At 31.2% G+C, this 19,375-nt stretch overlaps 1 protein-coding gene across 1 annotated transcript in view; it reads right to left on the minus strand.

Annotated features, from left to right (window-relative positions):
* Window positions 1-4,071: 4,071 nt before the first annotated feature.
* The window catches only part of LOC131854717 (dual specificity tyrosine-phosphorylation-regulated kinase 2), a 42,994-nt gene continuing 27,690 nt past the window's right edge, over window positions 4,072-19,375 (minus strand). The window contains exon 8 of the mRNA XM_059205858.1: window positions 4,072-4,753. Coding sequence (XP_059061841.1) covers window positions 4,564-4,753 — 190 coding nt within the window. The 3' untranslated portion in view covers window positions 4,072-4,563. The remainder of the gene's footprint in view (window positions 4,754-19,375) is intronic.

The raw sequence follows: 19,375 nt of genomic DNA on the forward strand, positions 1-19,375 counted from the left end.
CTTTCTTTCTTCTTTCTTGCTAGTAGACTTTTAGTAAGATGTGACTATGTCACAGGAGGGTGGGATGTTACTGGCAGGTTGTCTACCATTTTTTTATAAACTTTATATTTATTATATCTATTTTTTATATGTCATGTCTTTTATTTGTATTGGGAAGAATACCATTACTAGTATTTCGTTTTTATTAAAATAGTAGTTGTGTTCCCGCTCCAGTAACAAGTTATTTAAGCTAACATAGAAGCATACGATCCGTTAAAATAATCAAATTTACATTGTGCATAATAATAATATTAATAATGACACTTTATATGGGCGTTGCTTAATTTTATTTCTCGATTAGATAGATAGATAGATAAATTCTTTATTCACAATTACAGACACATAACATACATGAGATAGAGAAAAAACACGATTAAATTGTGTTGCTAGATCACGTGAATGGAAATAAATAGTAATGATCTGAAAAATTAACATTTAAGAGCTAGTAATTACGACGAATTGGTTTAGAATAAAACAATATAGAATCACTTGGAAGAACTTTAATCAATATGTACTATATATAATATGACGATTCAATCGAAACAAACATTTACATTATACATATAATATTACGATAAATACTTACATATTGAGGTTTAACAATCATTTTCTAACACTAGTCTCATGAGAATCACAAACACATTAGTTCACTAATAAATTATACTATACTGAACCCTTACGTCAATTCACAGTTTGGCTTGGCCTAATTACATTTATTCTACAAAATAATAAACATATATACATAATCTTAGACCATTTTGCAGTCGAATTCAATGTTTGCATTTGAGGTTGTTTTTCTTATTTTTTTTTTAATGTAACTCGAATGGCAAAGACCAAATAGTCTGTATGATGGTAAGTCGTGTAAGCATCGATATATAGATTACCATTTTCCACCAAGTAGACTGTCAGGATGTTTGCCAATCGAATTATATAAAAAAAACCACTCAAATGTAAGCAACAACATTAGAACTAAGAAGATATTTGGAAAACGTTGATTTCGTATCATCTGTACATACAATATTTGATACGTAAAATTATCTATTTGAGTACAAATTCTATTTACTACCTACTTTATATAATATAGTCTACATGATATAGAGGTTTTACTAATTAATATTTGATTAATATTATTAATTGTTATAATTAAATAAATATTACGACTTATATATAAAATTAATAAAATCACGGGTTCCCACAATGTTTATTTATTAATATAAGTTTCTGATAATTCGGAAGTTTTACAAGCCGCCAAGAACACGAGTAAACACATGTGATTTTATTAGTTTTACATATAAAAAATGGTCACGTCAAATTGAAAAAAGTATAATATTGTGACTCGCCATCAACAAATACTTTGAAATACAATAAGTAACTAGTATTTGAATTAATCTAAACATTTCATTAAAGCATTGGATCTTATCTATTTGAACATTTATTTACCACAAAAACTCTACTTATAATAAATTGTTTATGGTTACAATTGAACAACATAAATGTACCTAGTCTATGAAATACATTTATTTTTTATTATACCCAAAGAGTTATACTTAATACAGAGCATAAAACTCCTTGAATATACCTATTCTTTATATAAAAGTTTATAGATATTATACTAACTTTTTTGTTGGCCTCTTACTCTAGCCATAAAGTTCTGTCTGTTAATAAAAAAAGTAAAAAATATTGTTCACTAGAATAAGTTCCTATATTTTAACACCGAAAACAATTTTTTTTTAATTATTCACGCCAAATTTGTATTACTTCTACCACAGAACAAAGAACTTATATAATACCAATGTTTAATACGACATATTTGCAAGCAATTGTTTTTAAGAGTGTTCTAATATACAAGACGGGTCTTGCATTGACTTAGAACAAAACAATTTTTGTTATATGGACTTTTTTTGTGTGGAATTTTCGAATTTTTGATGTTCTCATAAATTATTAGAGATCATGTATCGGGATAAAATATGGCTAACAGACTGGTCTTGTATATGTATTATATCGCATCTAAGAAACGGTTTAATGTTTGTTTTCTTATTTTATTAATATAATTAATCGGGTTTTAACACGAAGAATTTTATGGCAAATAAAGGTATTTACCTCTCTCGACGTCTCAACTAGGTTGCACTAGCCGTGGTCACGAGCAGACTGGAGTAATAGCGAATGTCACGGTTGATAGCCGGCAGTTTGTTCAACTACCGTCATTAGATTATCCGACGAAATAGGGACTGACGGTTCTATATTAATAATGTGTACTAAACGCGAAAGTTTAAAATATCAATTTTTCTTACTGGCAACTCCACGACAATTTTGAACATTAATATGATGACCTGAACATTTATATTAAATAATACATTTATATTGAATAATTAATGATATAGCATAACTGTTATGTAATTTGCTTGCTCTGAGCCGTATGGATCTAGCTGCAGTGGATCTTCAGCCACCTTGTAAGTTCTCCCTTGGGTTTGGAGAACCATGTACACTCACCTCCCTTTTTGTCCGCTGTTATGGCTGCGAATGAGTATTGGAATTTAAAAAATAAAATGCTCTATCCATAAAGCCGAGATATTCGAGCTATTACTCCGTCATACAATGGTTTACACAATTTATTTTTATCTAACGATTTTACAAAATCCTACTTATTAAATACATTTACTAACATCCTTTTTAATTTAAATACCCGAATTTGTCTATACTTACCCAGCTACTATCCTAGAACGTTGTAACATGAAACGTATTTCACCTTTCTATCCCCTCGAAAGGTTGAAAAATTTGCTATATATTAATAAAGACCATTCAATAATGTTTATTAATAATTATTAGGCAATTAAACTGCGGTATGACAAAAATATTTGCAAGTTATGTTATATTTATAGAAGAGAATAGTATTTATTGACTCATATACAATAATAATCACATAAAAAATAAACAATTTACACATATTATAAAACTGAGTCAATGTAGACCACAACACAGCATAATGCTGTTAATATATTTCATAAATTAAGTTTTTATCTTTTCATCTGTAGATAATAAATACAGAAATAAAATAACAGTAATATTCTTTTTTATTTTTAAATATGGCCACATTTTTATATGTTTTTAAAGTACATCATAAGAAAAAAATATTGATATAGATAACTAAAAATGTGCCTGTACTTGCAGGATAATCAATTTTATAAATTAATTATAATAATAAAAAAACTGAGTTTATTCTGCTGGAAATCAAATGTTATTGAGTATATACTCTCCCATAATTAATAGTAAAACTTTCAATACTATTTCCAACATTACAGTATTTTGACATTTTCAGAAGTAGACAATAATGGGTTTATATAATATTTGATGTTTTTATGAAAAAATTAAGTGTTAGTTTTTCTACAGGAGTGGATTATTACTGTTTCTAAAGAAATCACACGTTTAATTTAATATATTAGCACAAATTTTTAATTATATATTTCTATTACCTTTTTAAATTATAATATCTACTTGCGTTGTTCTTTGTTTTTTGCCTTGTGGGCAGGCTAATGTATTTGGACCATACCGCCTAATATCTTAGGTGACCTCTATGAACTTTTAATATTCCTAATTTAAAATTGATATGACATTTAAGAGACGTATACCTGATTGTACTGTAACATGATCGAATAAGTATAATAAATATAAAACTCGTACAGAAGTCTAGTGTCTCACAATTATTAGATTCACACAATTTCTTGACAGTCAATAGTTAACTCGCAATAACCAATTTGGCACAAAATTTTGAAAAAAGAATACGATTTTCTATTTCACGCTTTGAATGCGTAGCTGAAAGGAATAAAAATAATAAAGTCTAAGTTGCCAGTTGCAAAAACATTGCAACTATGTAATTTGATAGACATTTGAAAACCACTTGAATTTAGTTTAATGAGATTAAGTAATGAACGCAATGGAACACTATTTGTTAATGCCTATTGACGATATTTAATTGTGATAAAGTATAATATTTTGCTATTTCACAGAAATAAAACTAACTCGTGAAATCGACGCATAGGTACTTTAGCAATATGGAATTCGACTGTCTGACAATTTTTTTTTACTAATACTAATATTTGGTTTGTATGACTTGAGATCAAATTTTTGTAACTATTTAGAAAGTAATTTGCAACATATGCACCTCAATGCACCACTGTAAGTAGTGCATAACAGATGTATGTATAGGTATCTACTATTATATCTTGATTAATAATGGTTCGGCATGATATTGAGAAATAATGGCTCGGTTTAAAACAATGGATGGCTATTATGCAATATATGACATTCTGGAATCTAGAATTGGTCTTCATCAGTCATAAAAATTTAAATACTATCATCTATGAACATCTACAGTTAGTATAGTAAGAGCTTAAAGATCTGTGGTCTTTTCCATACATGATGCTACAATTCACAGTCAATAATTCTTTTGCCTAATTAAAGAAAAAAAAAACACTTGATTGTCTACGGTAGCCCGCCCGAACCGACTCTAACTCAGCTGTCACGAGGTCACGCTCTACCCAACATGGCGGCCACATCACCAGCTGACTGGGAGTGGAGCAACGCGCTCCGAGTGGGCCTGGGTGGCGCAAGTCGCGGTAGAGCCAGAACACCCGCCGAAGTCGTTCCTAATGCGCATCCAGTCACGAATTCATGTCTAGAAGCTTCCGTCGGTGTAATTCGCCGTTTTGGATCCCATCTGAAATAAATAATACCTATTTAATAACAAGCATTTATGTCTATGAGTGGCCCATTGTTCGAAATTGGAGCATAATTTTTTTTTCCCATATTCGTCCATCTCCTTTTCAGTGATGGAACAGGCAAAGATCCTTAGACCGTACAGCCTTGGACCATAATTAATTTAACATTCAGTAAGATATTATAGACAAATAATATTAATCTATTCTCAATTTAAGCACAGACTTTAACAATAAACAAAAGAGCATATATGTGGGTCGTGATTGATAAATGTGTACTGTGTGTAATATGTTTATTTTTAATTATTTAATGTATTATTCATACTTAATTAAAAAACAATGTTTTGTGCACTCCTTCACTATTTAAATTATAAGTATGCGAAATTTCATACTACTCCGTAAGAGCGATTTTAATAAAAAGGGGTACAAACTTTTTGCTTGACATATTAATATATAGATTTCGTTCGTACCATTTCTTTATTAAATTGTATTCTTCAGAAATATACCAGGGAGGAATATGGAAATCAGATCAAGGAATTAATCCAAAAGTTTCCGACGGGAATACAACAGAAGTTAACATGCTATTATATCTATGTCTGTATGTATTATATATGTATATTGCTAACAATATGCCACTCATAGATATGAGTGTGTACATATACAAATTAATAAAATTTAAGTATCTGTAATTTTAAATTACCAGCTTTTCACTAAATGCGTATAAAAGTCTGTTTGTTCTTGCTAATCACTAAAAGTGCGGGACCGATTTTAATGAGACAATCACTAGCAGAGATCTAATATTGTAAGGACTTAGGTTACTTTAACTTAAGAACAAAGATAAATTCTTCATGCATAAAGTTTCAGGTTTACTAGTTGAGCATATAAACGCAGAAAGTTATGTTTATTCAATTCCTTATAGGACCAGGGTCAATTCGAAAGTGGCGGTCAAGCAACTATGATTTATCATAGTTTTTGCAGTATAAACAGCATATTATATCTTAGTATATAACTAGCTGGAACGAGCAATATTTTTCATTCCAGCTCCGCTCGTATTAGTCATAGCGTAATGTTATCTATACATATAAATAAAATTGAAGTGTCTGTTTGTAATATTGAAATACCCGCTTTTTACTACATGCATATGAATATAAATACGGTACATACACCAAAGTAACATTTACAATTTTTGTTTGTCTGTCTGTCTGGCTGTTCCGGCTAATCTCTGAAATGGCTGGACCGATTTTGACGAGACTATTATTGGCAGGTAACTGATGTAATAAGGAGTAACTTAGGCTACTTTGATTTTAGAAAAATAAAGTTCCACGCGGACGAAGTCGCGGGAACAGCTAGTATAGTATATATTTATATATTGTAAACACGTACAACATTTATTTGAAAAGAATACGAGCTGAATTTCTTGTCAATTCTTGTGATCTCGTAATCATTCCGAACTGATGGTAGATTTGACATATCATAAGAGTCTGTAATAGACCTACATGAATACAGATATTTTGAATTTGAATATGTATAATCTTCCTCGATAAATGAATTATCAAATACTAAAAGAATGTTGATAAACGATTTAGTAGTATCGGAAATTACACCCGATAGAAACTCACATACTTTATATGTATATAATTGAATATATGGAGTTATATGTGGGTGTTTACACACCCGTACTGACTTGTGTGGTTCCTGCCAAGGTTGTTTTGATAGAGCTAAGTGTAATAAGTGTTCTTATACGACATTTTTATTTATATTATCATTACTTATAATTAGCCTGAAATAAACAAAATAAAATAACTAAAAAATATAAAATAATAAATATATGACAAAATAAATATATATATAAATAAATTAGTGCTAATTGGTGGTTTGTACTCGCACGTTTCGAATTATAAAATTACAATGATTATTTAAAAGAGCAACACGCAAGTTTCTTCCTCGTTCTTCTTGTGATGAGACAGCTTTCCGAATGAGCGGTAGATTAAAAAAATGTAATGACTATTCAAAAGTGTTTCAATGTAAGTTTATTTGAATAAATGATTTTCTATTCTATTCTATTCTAGTTGTCTAGTACTACTATTCTATTCTTTCCGAAGAGAGCGGTAGATCAAAATAATAATAACTATGACTATTCAAAAGTGCTTAAATTAAGTTTATTTGAATAAATGATTTTCTATTCTATTCTATTCTAAAATATTATTCGTTACAATGAGTTTAAGAAGTGAATCCTTAGAATTATAGGTATACAATCAGATTTATATTAAACTAATTATTCCCGCGACTTCATCTGATTACATACAGATAGAGATCAATGTATCTTCACGCCAAATAAAGTTTGGGGTGGACAACCCTTATTATTTAGGGGTATGAAAAATAGATAGTAGCCGATTCTCAAACCTACTGAATATGCATATAAAATTTCATAAAAATCGGTCAAGCCGTTTTAGAGGAGTATGGTAACTAACATTGTGACACGAGAATTTTATATATAAGATTATGAAATTCAATTTTTATTTTAATCTGTTAAGGGCGATATCAACTCTAATAAAATGTACTGATATTAGATCTGTGTAACAGTTTAAATCAACCAAACATAATCTTAACGTTTATGAGACATAATAGAGTGACTGAAATTTATTGTAGCAAAGAAATTTATAAATTGCCCACGCAAATACCAACTCACTACACTAGGTGCAGTGAAATAATTAATTGTCTGTGGCAAAATTATTTACATTGGTATTTGCGCTTAGACTTAACAAAGTAGTTTCAAGTTAATATTGTGTGTATCAACTACAAAATAAAGAAGGTTGTCATATCGGCGAAATATTTATGTATATTGTAATATTGCAAAAAATAATTCAAATTCAAATTTGAAAAAGAATATTCTTTTCCAAATGTTGTATTAATTTCCCGCGTCTTAGTGTTGTTGTTAAGATTGCAAGTCGATTTAGGCTGTACGGTCTAAGGATCTTTGCCTGTTCCATCACTGAAAAGGAGATGGACGAATATGGGAAAAAAAAATTGCAAGTCGATTTTAGAGATTAGTAAATGTTTATTCTTAATTTTCATAAACATTCCATATTCAAATATTATTTAATTCTAAATTTAATAGGTACATATTATTATATAACTAGTATTTACATAACCTAATTGTACAACTATGAACTAAAATAAAAAGCTTAAAAAAAAAAAATATAATATGATGACTAAAATATATTTAATTATGCGAGATACGAGTCACCCATTACGAAAAATGTCCCGTAACAAATTTGGACGGCGAAAACGTATTAATAATTATCATAATTATAAAGTTTGATTATATAATAATATAAAGATCTATGTTTTCGCTCCTAAATCTTGTAAACCGAAATGATATATTATCAAACTTGATGGAAAGTATAAAAATGGAAAGATAGAAATATTATCTACTTAATGGATTTGGAATTTAAAAAATATAACTTAACTTAACCAGCCAAAAACTCACGAAATCTTTAATACTGTTTAAAAAAAAAAACAAACTGAAGCATAAATAGATCGACGGAACATAAGATCTTCCAAATTCATCACAATTTTAAATTTCCTTAAAATATTATGTCGATCTGTATCAACCATTATCATATTCATCTAATACATCCAATTCACACGAAACATCAAACGGATGTTGGGTAATTGTGAGATCGTTTCATCCAATTTAGATGAAAAAGGACGTGATACATGCAGATAATATTCTATTACATTATATGTAGAATATTTCGCAATTCAATTGAGTGCTTCTAACATTTAGCAATATACTTACGATTTGTCTCTGTATATTATCACATTTTAAAGTATTGAAAGGTTGATTTGAATAGACTATACGATATTAAAATATATATGTAACTAGCTGTTCCCGCGACTTCGTCAGCGTGGAATTAAATATAATTTTTCTAAAATAAAAGTAGCCTAAGTTACTCCCTATTACATCAGCTACCTGCCAAAAAAGTCTCGTTAAAATCGGTTCAGCCATTTCAGAGATTAGCCGGAACAAACAGACCGACAGACAGACAGACAGACGAAAATTTTAAGAAGTGGTTTTTTGGTGTATGTACCATATTTATATTCAAATGCATGCAGTAAAAAATTGTTATTTCAATATTACAAATAGACACTCCAATTTTATTTATATGTATAGATAAAAAGTCCATTATAATTGTACATAAAAGCTACAATAAAGGCGGAAATTTCTGTCTGTATATTATTTATAATGCATGCACATGCAATATATAGATGAGAAGGAAAATAAAACAAACAATTCAAGAAAGAACAAGAGGTAAAGAAGAGTCGTTCTCTTCCAGATAACCTTATGAAAGAGAATGTTGCTAAAAATAAAGATGTTGTTTTTAAGATAAAATCTATCTCTATTTTTGGTTGTCTATTATTTGTTACTGTTTATTGCTGTTTAAGACAGAACACGGCCAATGTCCGTAATCGAGATATATTTCATCTATATGTCAAATTTCATAAAGATCTGTACATACATTTAGTCGTGAAAATGTTATAAACAGACAGATCGAGAGACGAACAGACTATTATATTTATAATATTAGTAAGGACGTGAAGTTATAGTAATAAATATTAGTAATTATTGTCTCCACATTCTTTCAACTATCAATTAATATATCTAAAAAATAGTTATACATTACGTTTATATTTATACCCCAGTATTAGCAAAGAGGCATAGTTATCTGTTAGTAAACGATTACTATAGTCTATGGATACCATAAATATATAAAATAAAAAAAAAACTATACCGTAGTCATATCTACTCGTTCTTAGGTCACAGTACAGTTTCCAACATTTACGAGATTGATATGTCTACAAGTAAAGTCAAAACGGGCTCAAGGCGACACACTGTCACTTTTGCTCCTAATTAGTGGTCCTAGAACATTCTCGATATAAACACCTTTATTTCATTATAAATCGGTACTAGCAGATACCTATATCAGTTTCTTAAGGGTCGGCAACGCCCATGTCTCAGGTGTCCATAAGCTACGATAACCATTTACCATCAGATGGGCCGTAGGCTTCTTTTCCACCATCGTAGTATAAAAAGAAGTATGTAATCAGAGTAGAACCCCACTAAATTAAATAAACAAATGACAACCTTAAGCCTGTGTTTAAAAGAGACTTGCAGATTGTGCCAAATGGAAATATGCCAAATGGAGAGAAAACGCCAATACACAGCCTATGTGGTTGTAGCCCACTCATGTATAACCTCTCATCTGCGAAGGAGCCAATTTTTGGACTCGGACACTATAGCCCTGTCTGTGAGAAGTCCTGTAATTGGTCTCAAAGATCGCGCGTTAATGTCATTTTGACAGCTAACCGTTGAAAGGTTTAAAATATTTCTTTTGAAAAGTACACGGTCTATCCTGAGGAGATAAAAACCATCGCTAATAAGAATATCCTTCTCTTCCTATCCCATTCTTTAAAAAGAGAAGATGGTGCATAACTTTTATGACACATATCCATGGAAAGTCATAAGGAAACAGGACTATGAGAAAAGTAAAAGTAGAACTAAAGACCTTTCCCTTTAGTTCTACTTTTGCGATTGGATGAGATTTAACTGATACTTTATTTAATTTATTATAATTACAATATCGTCGATTAAATAGAAAAATGACATTTTAGAAAATGACATTTTTCTAATTTCGAAGCTAGAATTGCTTCCTTTTATATAAGTCAATCAAATTAACCACGGCGTCTTAATCATTATCTAAATACTTTTAAAATGATATCCACTACTTCTGTGTAAATTTAAAACTTTAAAGGAAAAAATAATTTAAGTAAATTTAAAAACTTTAATTGCTTGTCTATAAGACAAGACAAAATGTACATTTTGAATATTGCCAGTTTTCTATTTAACCGACGATATGTAACATTCCACCACCAAAAATGATTTAACATTGCAGATATATAAAACCTGATATATAACTAAAAAGAATGCCTAATTTTATCCGAGATGATCAAATAGCAATCATTGCTGTGCCAACAGTGTGGTCTGCATGCAATCGAAGAATGTTCTCAATTCAGTGCGACAGCATCCCAGCATCTAATCTAACATCTCATCTGCAGAGGGGCACGCACCGTACATATTTTCGTTATGTAAACGCAGATTAAATTAATATCATATAGATCAAATAATTTTATCAATGCGCAGAGTAGACAAGTAGGTAAATATTTATAGTATACAAGAAAAGTTTCTCAACCAATATTGTAAAATTATGTTTCATAAATAGAATTGAATGAAAAACACTATTAAAAAAAAATCTAAATTGGGCCCGACATCGCATAGATAATGTATTCATAAAGTAGACTTGACTTTCATGTACATATTTCACAAGATACATATCTTAAAAAAATCTATATTCAAAATCGTAAGCGTATCATAAAAAAAATACATATTATATAGGGACTAAGATGTTAGTATTATATAGTAAAGGACATGCCACGTAAATGCAGATGTAAATAAAAAATAATAGGTAGTAGAGAGTCCATCAAACTTTATGCTAATTTTTTTTTATTCCAGTACATATCATATTTAAAAAAACTTAATACATTTACTGCGAATTAACTCCAATAATTATTTTTGACTTAGTTACAAGTTACTAGTAACTGTATAGAGTTTACATATGTATAATACTAGTTACTCGCCTTGGCTTCGCCCGGGAGTATATGTATTATACATATAAACCATCCTCTTGAATCACTCTATCTATTAAAAAATACCGCTTAAAATTCCGTTGCGTAGTTTTAAAGATTTAAGCCTACATATACAGACGGACAGACAGACAGCGACAGCGACTTTATTTTATACTATGTAATGACATGATAGTAGAGACAAATCAATTTGTTATAGTAATTTCGAGTCGCAGTATAAGATTTCTACTGTCACATTGGAACGTATATAAAATTCATATGCGAGTAGTATATGGCCTGTAGGTCTTAACTATGAAGTGTCCTGTCTGCTTCCAATTATTTAATCTAAGTTCACGGAACAGTCCGCGAGCCCGTGGCACGGTTGCGTCACCTGTAACCTTTCACTGAATGCCGGCGCGACGCTGCGCACACGCATCTCCTACAATATTTGCGGCAGCTTGTTTATTAGAAAACAATGACGGTTTTGTAAGTCTAATGAGTGATTTAGAATTAATAGGAACCACTTAGTTATGCAAACATTACTATGTAATAATAATATTGATAGGTGAAGCAAAATCTCTATATTCCTTTTTATAAAAATAGGGCGGACGGACGAGAATAAAATTTCACAGCAGTATACATATATATATGTATATGGACTGGCTGATCCAGCAAACATTCTTTTGCTATATAAAAGGTAGTAATATTACTATAAAACATAGGGGTTGATCGGGTGAAAGTATAATAATAATAATCAAAGTCGGGTTTTTTCAAACAAGTTTAAATCTAGAACGCCTGGAGCGATCCTAATTGGTTTTAATTTGTTGTATTTGTCGCCATCACGAATAACAGAATAATGGACAGTAGACGTAACAAAAACTACCGGGCGACCAATGCAATGCATGCATGGAGAGGTCCTTGTTATTATTAATTATTTATTTATTATAGCAGCTAAAGAAAAATTTGAACGTACGGATCCAACGTGTAGACCCTACATACTCAAACAAAAAACATCAAAGAGATTAGCAATGATTGTAGCGTTATCAATAAAAATATATTACCCTACTATTTACATGGAGAATTAAATTTCAATCAACTACATACATTAATTTATGTCGCAGCATATACTGCAGCAACATGCAATGGAGCCATAGTTAAAACAAGTAAGATGAGATTTTTTTTGGAAGTTAGGAATAATAATAATCAGATATATATATGTATAATTTGTGTTAATATAAATCAACACAGGTGTACAGGTCTGCTTCACTTGGGACTAGATAGCGCTGTATGAACTGTTCAGAGATATTAAAAAGTAGATAGAATCAAAATATTTATCATAACGGTACATAATTATCATAACAAGAAGAAAGTAAATTTAACTTATAAACTAAATTTAACCAAATGGCTATTGGCATATTGTTTTTACAGTGTCACAGAATTTATTCAATTTAGTAATTCAATGCATAACCTATAATAATTATATATGCCAATAATTGCAATGCTATATTGATTTTAATTTAATTATTGATTAATTAGAATAATATAAATATAATAATATATAAAAATTTGCACGCCTGTATGCAGGCTGAATACACTACACATTATATGTAATATACCTATATGCAGTGTATTCTAAATATAAATGATTTCATTTGAAGAATTGTTATTATCGTAATAATTATAATTATTATAGTAAGTGATTACTTATATAAAATTACCACAAGAAATAGTGGGCAATCATAATAATTTGTCGCATCTGGAGGCGATGTCACGATCAGCGCGGTCGACCTTTGGATCCACGAATGTAGTGAAAGTACTAAGCCTTAGGGCAAAACGCTATTGGTGCGAGAAACCTGTCGCTTGCTTTTCCTTATTCGATATATTTAATTGTATTATAATATGAAGCGACAATCTGAGTATCTCTCTAACTTCCGATAGCTGGGCAAATAAACACTAAGGTCTATTGCAGACTCTTATAATATGTGAAATCTACCGGCAGACAGGGAAACTCCGAACAGAAGCCGGGACTTAAAAGATGCAAATTTAAGTAGGAAATTACTAGTGTTGCTTTAGATACAAATTCAAATTCAAATTCAAAATATCTTTATTCATCTAGCTCTATTGCAGACTCCTATTATTTGTCAAATCTACTAGTCACTTCGTAATGATTTCGAAATGAGAAGAACTGATAAGACACTCAGCTCGTATTCTTTTCGAATAAATGTTATACATAAAACAGATTAATTTTTTTATGTCAAATTTGGGAGAATAGAATGACCTCCAGCATATGCTATTGCAAAAGCAAAAACTCTAATCAGTGTTCGTAACCCTAACAGACCAGTCCCACAAGCAGCACCCGTTCTCTAGTACGACGGATGAGCCACATCATTGCACTCAACCATATTAGAGGTATACATTTTTTAGTACAATAAATATAACAAAAATACTAGTTCAGATTCTTGTCAGTTCTTCTTAACAGATGTAGCTAGCCGAACTGGTCGATACGTCGGTTGGACTCCATTTTCCGCAATTGGCCTCTCATTCGGGCCGTTGTGCATGTAGTTGGTCGATACGTATGGTTAGTTATATTAAACCTAAATGAAACTATGTAAAAACAAGTTTTAATTGACCCTCAAATAGAAAATTCTAACAATAGTTAAAAGCCAACACGATTACGCATGCATTTATACTAAAAACACATCACAATCGGTTCGTTTAGCAGCTACGATGCCACAGACAAACACACCTTTTTCGTCAATAGTTCCATCCAGAAAAGGCTTGTTCTGAATAATTGCCGGCCTTTTTATGAGGACTTAGTTAAAATCTATACAACAAAATATTTGCGAATATTTAATTATAAAAAAAATAGTTTAAAATAATCCTAACCTAAAAAGTATGAAACAACAAATATTCTGATCTTAATTGTTAAAATTACTATTCAATAAATACCACACTAATACCCGTTTTCTGTAATGATATTACTATATCTATAAAAAAATTACGTAAAAATTTTTAGTATAATACTAACAATAGCATAATACTTTTCTCGTTGAGGTATAGAAAATATTTGCCTATTGACTTCTCTATTGATGCACAAATCAAAGACAACAATAACCGGCGCAACAATATTAGTGTCTACTCCACAGTTTCCTGTTCCGCCTCATGCACTTGAAGTTTGAAGAAACTGTCGTTAAAAAAGTGTGAATTTGGAGGGAAAGTTTTCTTTTTGTTGCTATGTTCATGCTACAATTACTTAAGCGTATTCAATCTGTGCTCGTCTCAATTACCAAGCTATATTCAACTGTAATTCGGAGAGGTAAAGGTTATTTTTGCGTATGGTGTTTTAAGATTAAGTACTTTTTTATGGCGATAAATGTATGAATGAACGTTTTTTATTCGATTCTGCTTTACTAAATGTTTATTGAATTATTTAGCGTGCTATTTTATTGGAATTACCAATATATTGTATTGATATTATTATTTACAACTATACTGTGTGTTTACCCTAATTATGACTCTTATTTATATAGTATATATACTAGCTACTTGCCCCGGTTTTGCACGGGTGTGCATGTATTATATATATAAACCTTCTCCTAGAATGTCAGGTTGACCTCCACGCGGTTCCCCCTGGAAACGATGTGTCACGATGTCACGATGGGCTAACTAACCTGACCTCATGTTCATCTTATCATCCTCCACTGGTGCCCCGCCAGCGTAAACCGTTAGCACAGGCGGGTGCTGCATTCCATTATCATCCATAAAAAAAAACCTTCTCCTAAAATCACTCTATCTATTAAAAAAACGTTTAAAATCCGTTGCGTAGTTTTAAAGATTTAAGCATACATAGGGACGGACAGAAATGTAAAATATTATTATTCACTTCACTAGCTATCATATCATATCATATTCACTAGCTGTTACCCGCAACTTCGTTCGCGTGGAATTTAAATTTTTTATTATAAAAAAATAAAATAAATAAATAACTCTAAAACTAGCCCAAGTTATCTCTTATAACATTAGCAATCTGCGAGTGAATGCCCCTTCAGAATTGGCCCAGCCGTTTCAGAGATTAGCAAGAACAAACGGATAGACAAAACTAGTCCCGACAAATCGACCAACTTATCCGGTGACAAATCGTGTCATGTAGAGACGGTATAATGTTACCACGTGCGGCAAAGAAAGTATCTACCATGGCGAGATTATGTAAAACGACAGATAATATAATGTTACATAGTATATATTGTAGAAATATGTAGTAAAACTATTTATAAAGCCATAAATGTTTTAATGGTAGACAGAGAAGTGACATATTATATACCCCGGCGGGGCACCAGTGAAGAATGATAAGATGAGTGTGAGAGTCAGGTCAGTTAGCGTATAGTGACAAATTCGTTAGGAATTTAACATGATAGACTTCAGAGGGACTGCGTGGATGTCAACCTGACATGGTACATTACAATGGGGTTATTAAGGGTGAAAGGGATTGTTAGTAATGGGAACTAGTAACTCCCATTGCTAGCAATGTACCATATTAGGTCGCCCTCCACGCAGTTCCCCCTGGAAAGCATCGTGATAAATTCTTGGTGAATTTGTGACTTGACCTCATGGTCATCTTATCATCTTCCACTGGTGCCCCGCCAGCGTATACTGTTAGCAGGCGGGTGCACCATTATCATACACAAATACATAAAAATGGGATTATTAAGCTACGTTACTAATAATTTGTTTTATATGTTTTTGTTAAAGAATATAAAAAAAAATATCTTCTGTAACTTATCTAAATGGTCAAGTGGCATTTTTTTTTTACGAACACATACAGAGTTATGGTAGTGTAGAGAATCATCTGGTCTGGGAATTGAACCAGCTTCCCGAAGCACTGGCTTACTGCTTAGACAGAGTACCCATCATCAATTTTATCAAAAGAGTTTCTCAACAGTAAAACTAATAAATGTATTATTTCTAGGTCACCATTCTTTGTGGCCATTGCCCATAAAAAAGGTACTATATGAAATCGAAATGCAAAATATCTAATGATGCAACAGTTATAAACAATGTAATCATAGAATGTCACTGAACTGAGAGAAAACCACGTAGGTGGGCGCAATCAAATATAACCCAACCCAAAAAATGAGAAGTAGATTCTCAATATGGTTGTAAACTTTTTAATGTTTGTTACTTCTTATCTCAACTTATCTTCTTATTATTTAAAAGAGCAACACACAAGTTTCTTGCTCATTCTTCTTGTGATGAGTCTGCATTCCGAATGAGCGGTAGAATAAAAAAACTTGACTTATAGAATAAAAAGTCCTTATATTAAGTTTATTTGAATAAAGATTATTTCTATTTCTATTTCTTCATAATACGTCATTTATAAACACATTTAAAAAATCTTTTTTATGAGAAAAAATTTCAACGTTCAGATTGGTCGCAATTTTTTTTAAGTTTTAGAAGTATTTTTTTAAAATTAAATATTAAATTAATTAATATAGGAAGAAGAAACGGTCCAGATATAGACATATGATAGAGTGACACAAAAAGTAACCCGTACACTTTTCTATGGTAAATAATAATATAATTAACACAGTGCCATCTAGTTCCAAGCTAAGTAGAGGTTGTGTTTTTGATACAAGATAACTGTTATATCTTATATGTGTTATATGTTACACTTAGATATTTTTTTTGTAAATGCATACATATTATTTATAGAAAACCCTTAGATCACACAGACAAACACAACGAACAAATACAAATACTCAGCAACAGTGGTACAGACCACAGCGGCTTAGCTTTACTTCTGATGATCGCGGGTTTGATTCCTCGCACGATGCCAACATTTATATTTAACTATGCATGTATTGATTTGGATATTTTTACGTATATTATGTATGTATTTACAAATAAATATATTTCTATCAGTTGTCTATTACCCATAACACAAGCTTCGCTTGGGACTAGATGGCGCTGTGTGAATTGTCCTGGATTCTATTATATACGGATTATTGCGAAATTTTCGCTGCACTGTACTGTAACGTAAGTCTAAGTAGTTACAATAAAACGTTACGCCACGAGGTGACTAATAAAACAGTTACAACTAAATTGTTTAACATATACGACCTAACCGGCGGTAATCTAAAAGAAACGAGTTCTTTTTATATACTTTCTACAAACATATTAAGTTGTTACATAAAAATAGAAACTGCTATGTTGACATCTGTGTCGCGGATAGCACAAATCATTTCGAATTAAAATTAGTTACACCTAATTCTACCTATAATTACTTAATTTACACTATAAAAAAATGAACGGATATATCTAAGTCCTGGATTAAATAAAAAAAAATGGAGTCGTCCAAATTGACGACGTCGGTGGTCCAGCGATATAGCAGACTCCTTCTGATGGTCGCGTGTTCAATTCCTCGCACGGTGGAAGCATTTCTATTAATGAGTATAATTGTTTATATCGATCTGAGTGTTTTCTATGTATATTATGTACGTATTTAAAAAAATGTATCTTAGTATTTACATGAGTTGTCTAGTACCCATAACACAAACTCTGCTTGGCTGGAGACCAAATAACGCTATGTGAATTGTGATTATTATTAAATACATAAACTTGTACATAGAAAAAGACTTATAAAAATAAAAAAATAAAAAATTATATCGTGCAAGTATCTAACCCGTAACCATTGGAAGTAAAGCGATGTACTCAATCACTACTTCACTGAGGCTGTCAATTTTGCCCCTAGCGTCTTTAAAACCTATTGAGTGGTTTGAGACTTGACAGCAAAATTTTAGGGCCTCAAGGCATAATAAGGCAAGGCATTACATGATCATATATTTTATCGGATTAGGTGATTATTTTGCGGAAGTTCATTTAATTACTTAATGGATTTATACTATTTTGTTTAATCCGTCATATGTATGAACGGGTGCTGCTTTTGGGGATTGGTCTGTTCAAGTTACGAACACTGATTAGACTTTTTGCTTTTGCAATATCATATGCTGGTGGTCACTCTATTCTCCCAAATTTGAATTTAGAAATGAATCTGTATTATTGTAAACATGTACAACATTTATTTGAAAAGAATACGAGCTGAGTTTCTTGTTACTTCTTGTTCTTATCTCGAAATAATTTCGAACTGACGGTAGATTTGACATATCATAAGAGTCTGTAATAGACCTACATGAATAAAGATATATTGAATTTGATATTTTTAATTTACTTACTGCTGTTACCATGCAGCAAGTGTGGGAATTACAAATATTCAGTTCAGAATCTTGAGAACCGCTACTGGAAGCATTACGACCTTTATTATAATATATATATATATAGCTTAACATCTCAAAATTAATAACTAAACGGGAAGCACTAAATCACTGGCATTTCCTGCCTGAATTAGTACTATTTGTAATGCCAGGATTAGTACATTCAAAAACCCTAATAACTCTAATAGCCTATTGCTATTGAGTAAAAACAATATATGCATCATGACTAAGGCCCTCACTGGTCACTGGAAATTAAATAAACAAATGGCAAACTTAGGCCTGAGCGCAACAAATATTTGCAGATTTTGCCAAATAGAAGAGGAAACACCACTACACATCCTATGTAGTTAACTCTACAAGCATAAACGAAATATGTCCTTCGTAAAGTGTACACTCTACACTCTCCTGAGGAGATAAAAACCATCGCTCCTAAATTAAATAAACACATGGCAAACCTAGGCCTAGGCGTAACAAAAATTAGCAGATGTTGCCAAGTATAAGAGAAAACACCACTCTATCCTGAGGAGATAAAAACTATCGTTATTAAGAATAGCTTTTTAGCACGTAGCTGAACCCCTTCTATTCCTAAGAATATCCTTAAATTCTCGTCCTTGACGGGCCTAAGCAGCTCTATAAAAGGGCGAGCACAGTAGATCTATGCAGACCACAGTG

This window comes from Achroia grisella, unplaced genomic scaffold (assembly GCF_030625045.1).
Source record: "Achroia grisella isolate CSIRO2021 unplaced genomic scaffold, CSIRO_AGI_Agris_v1 utg1244, whole genome shotgun sequence".
In the NCBI taxonomy this organism is placed as follows: domain Eukaryota; kingdom Metazoa; phylum Arthropoda; class Insecta; order Lepidoptera; family Pyralidae; genus Achroia; species Achroia grisella.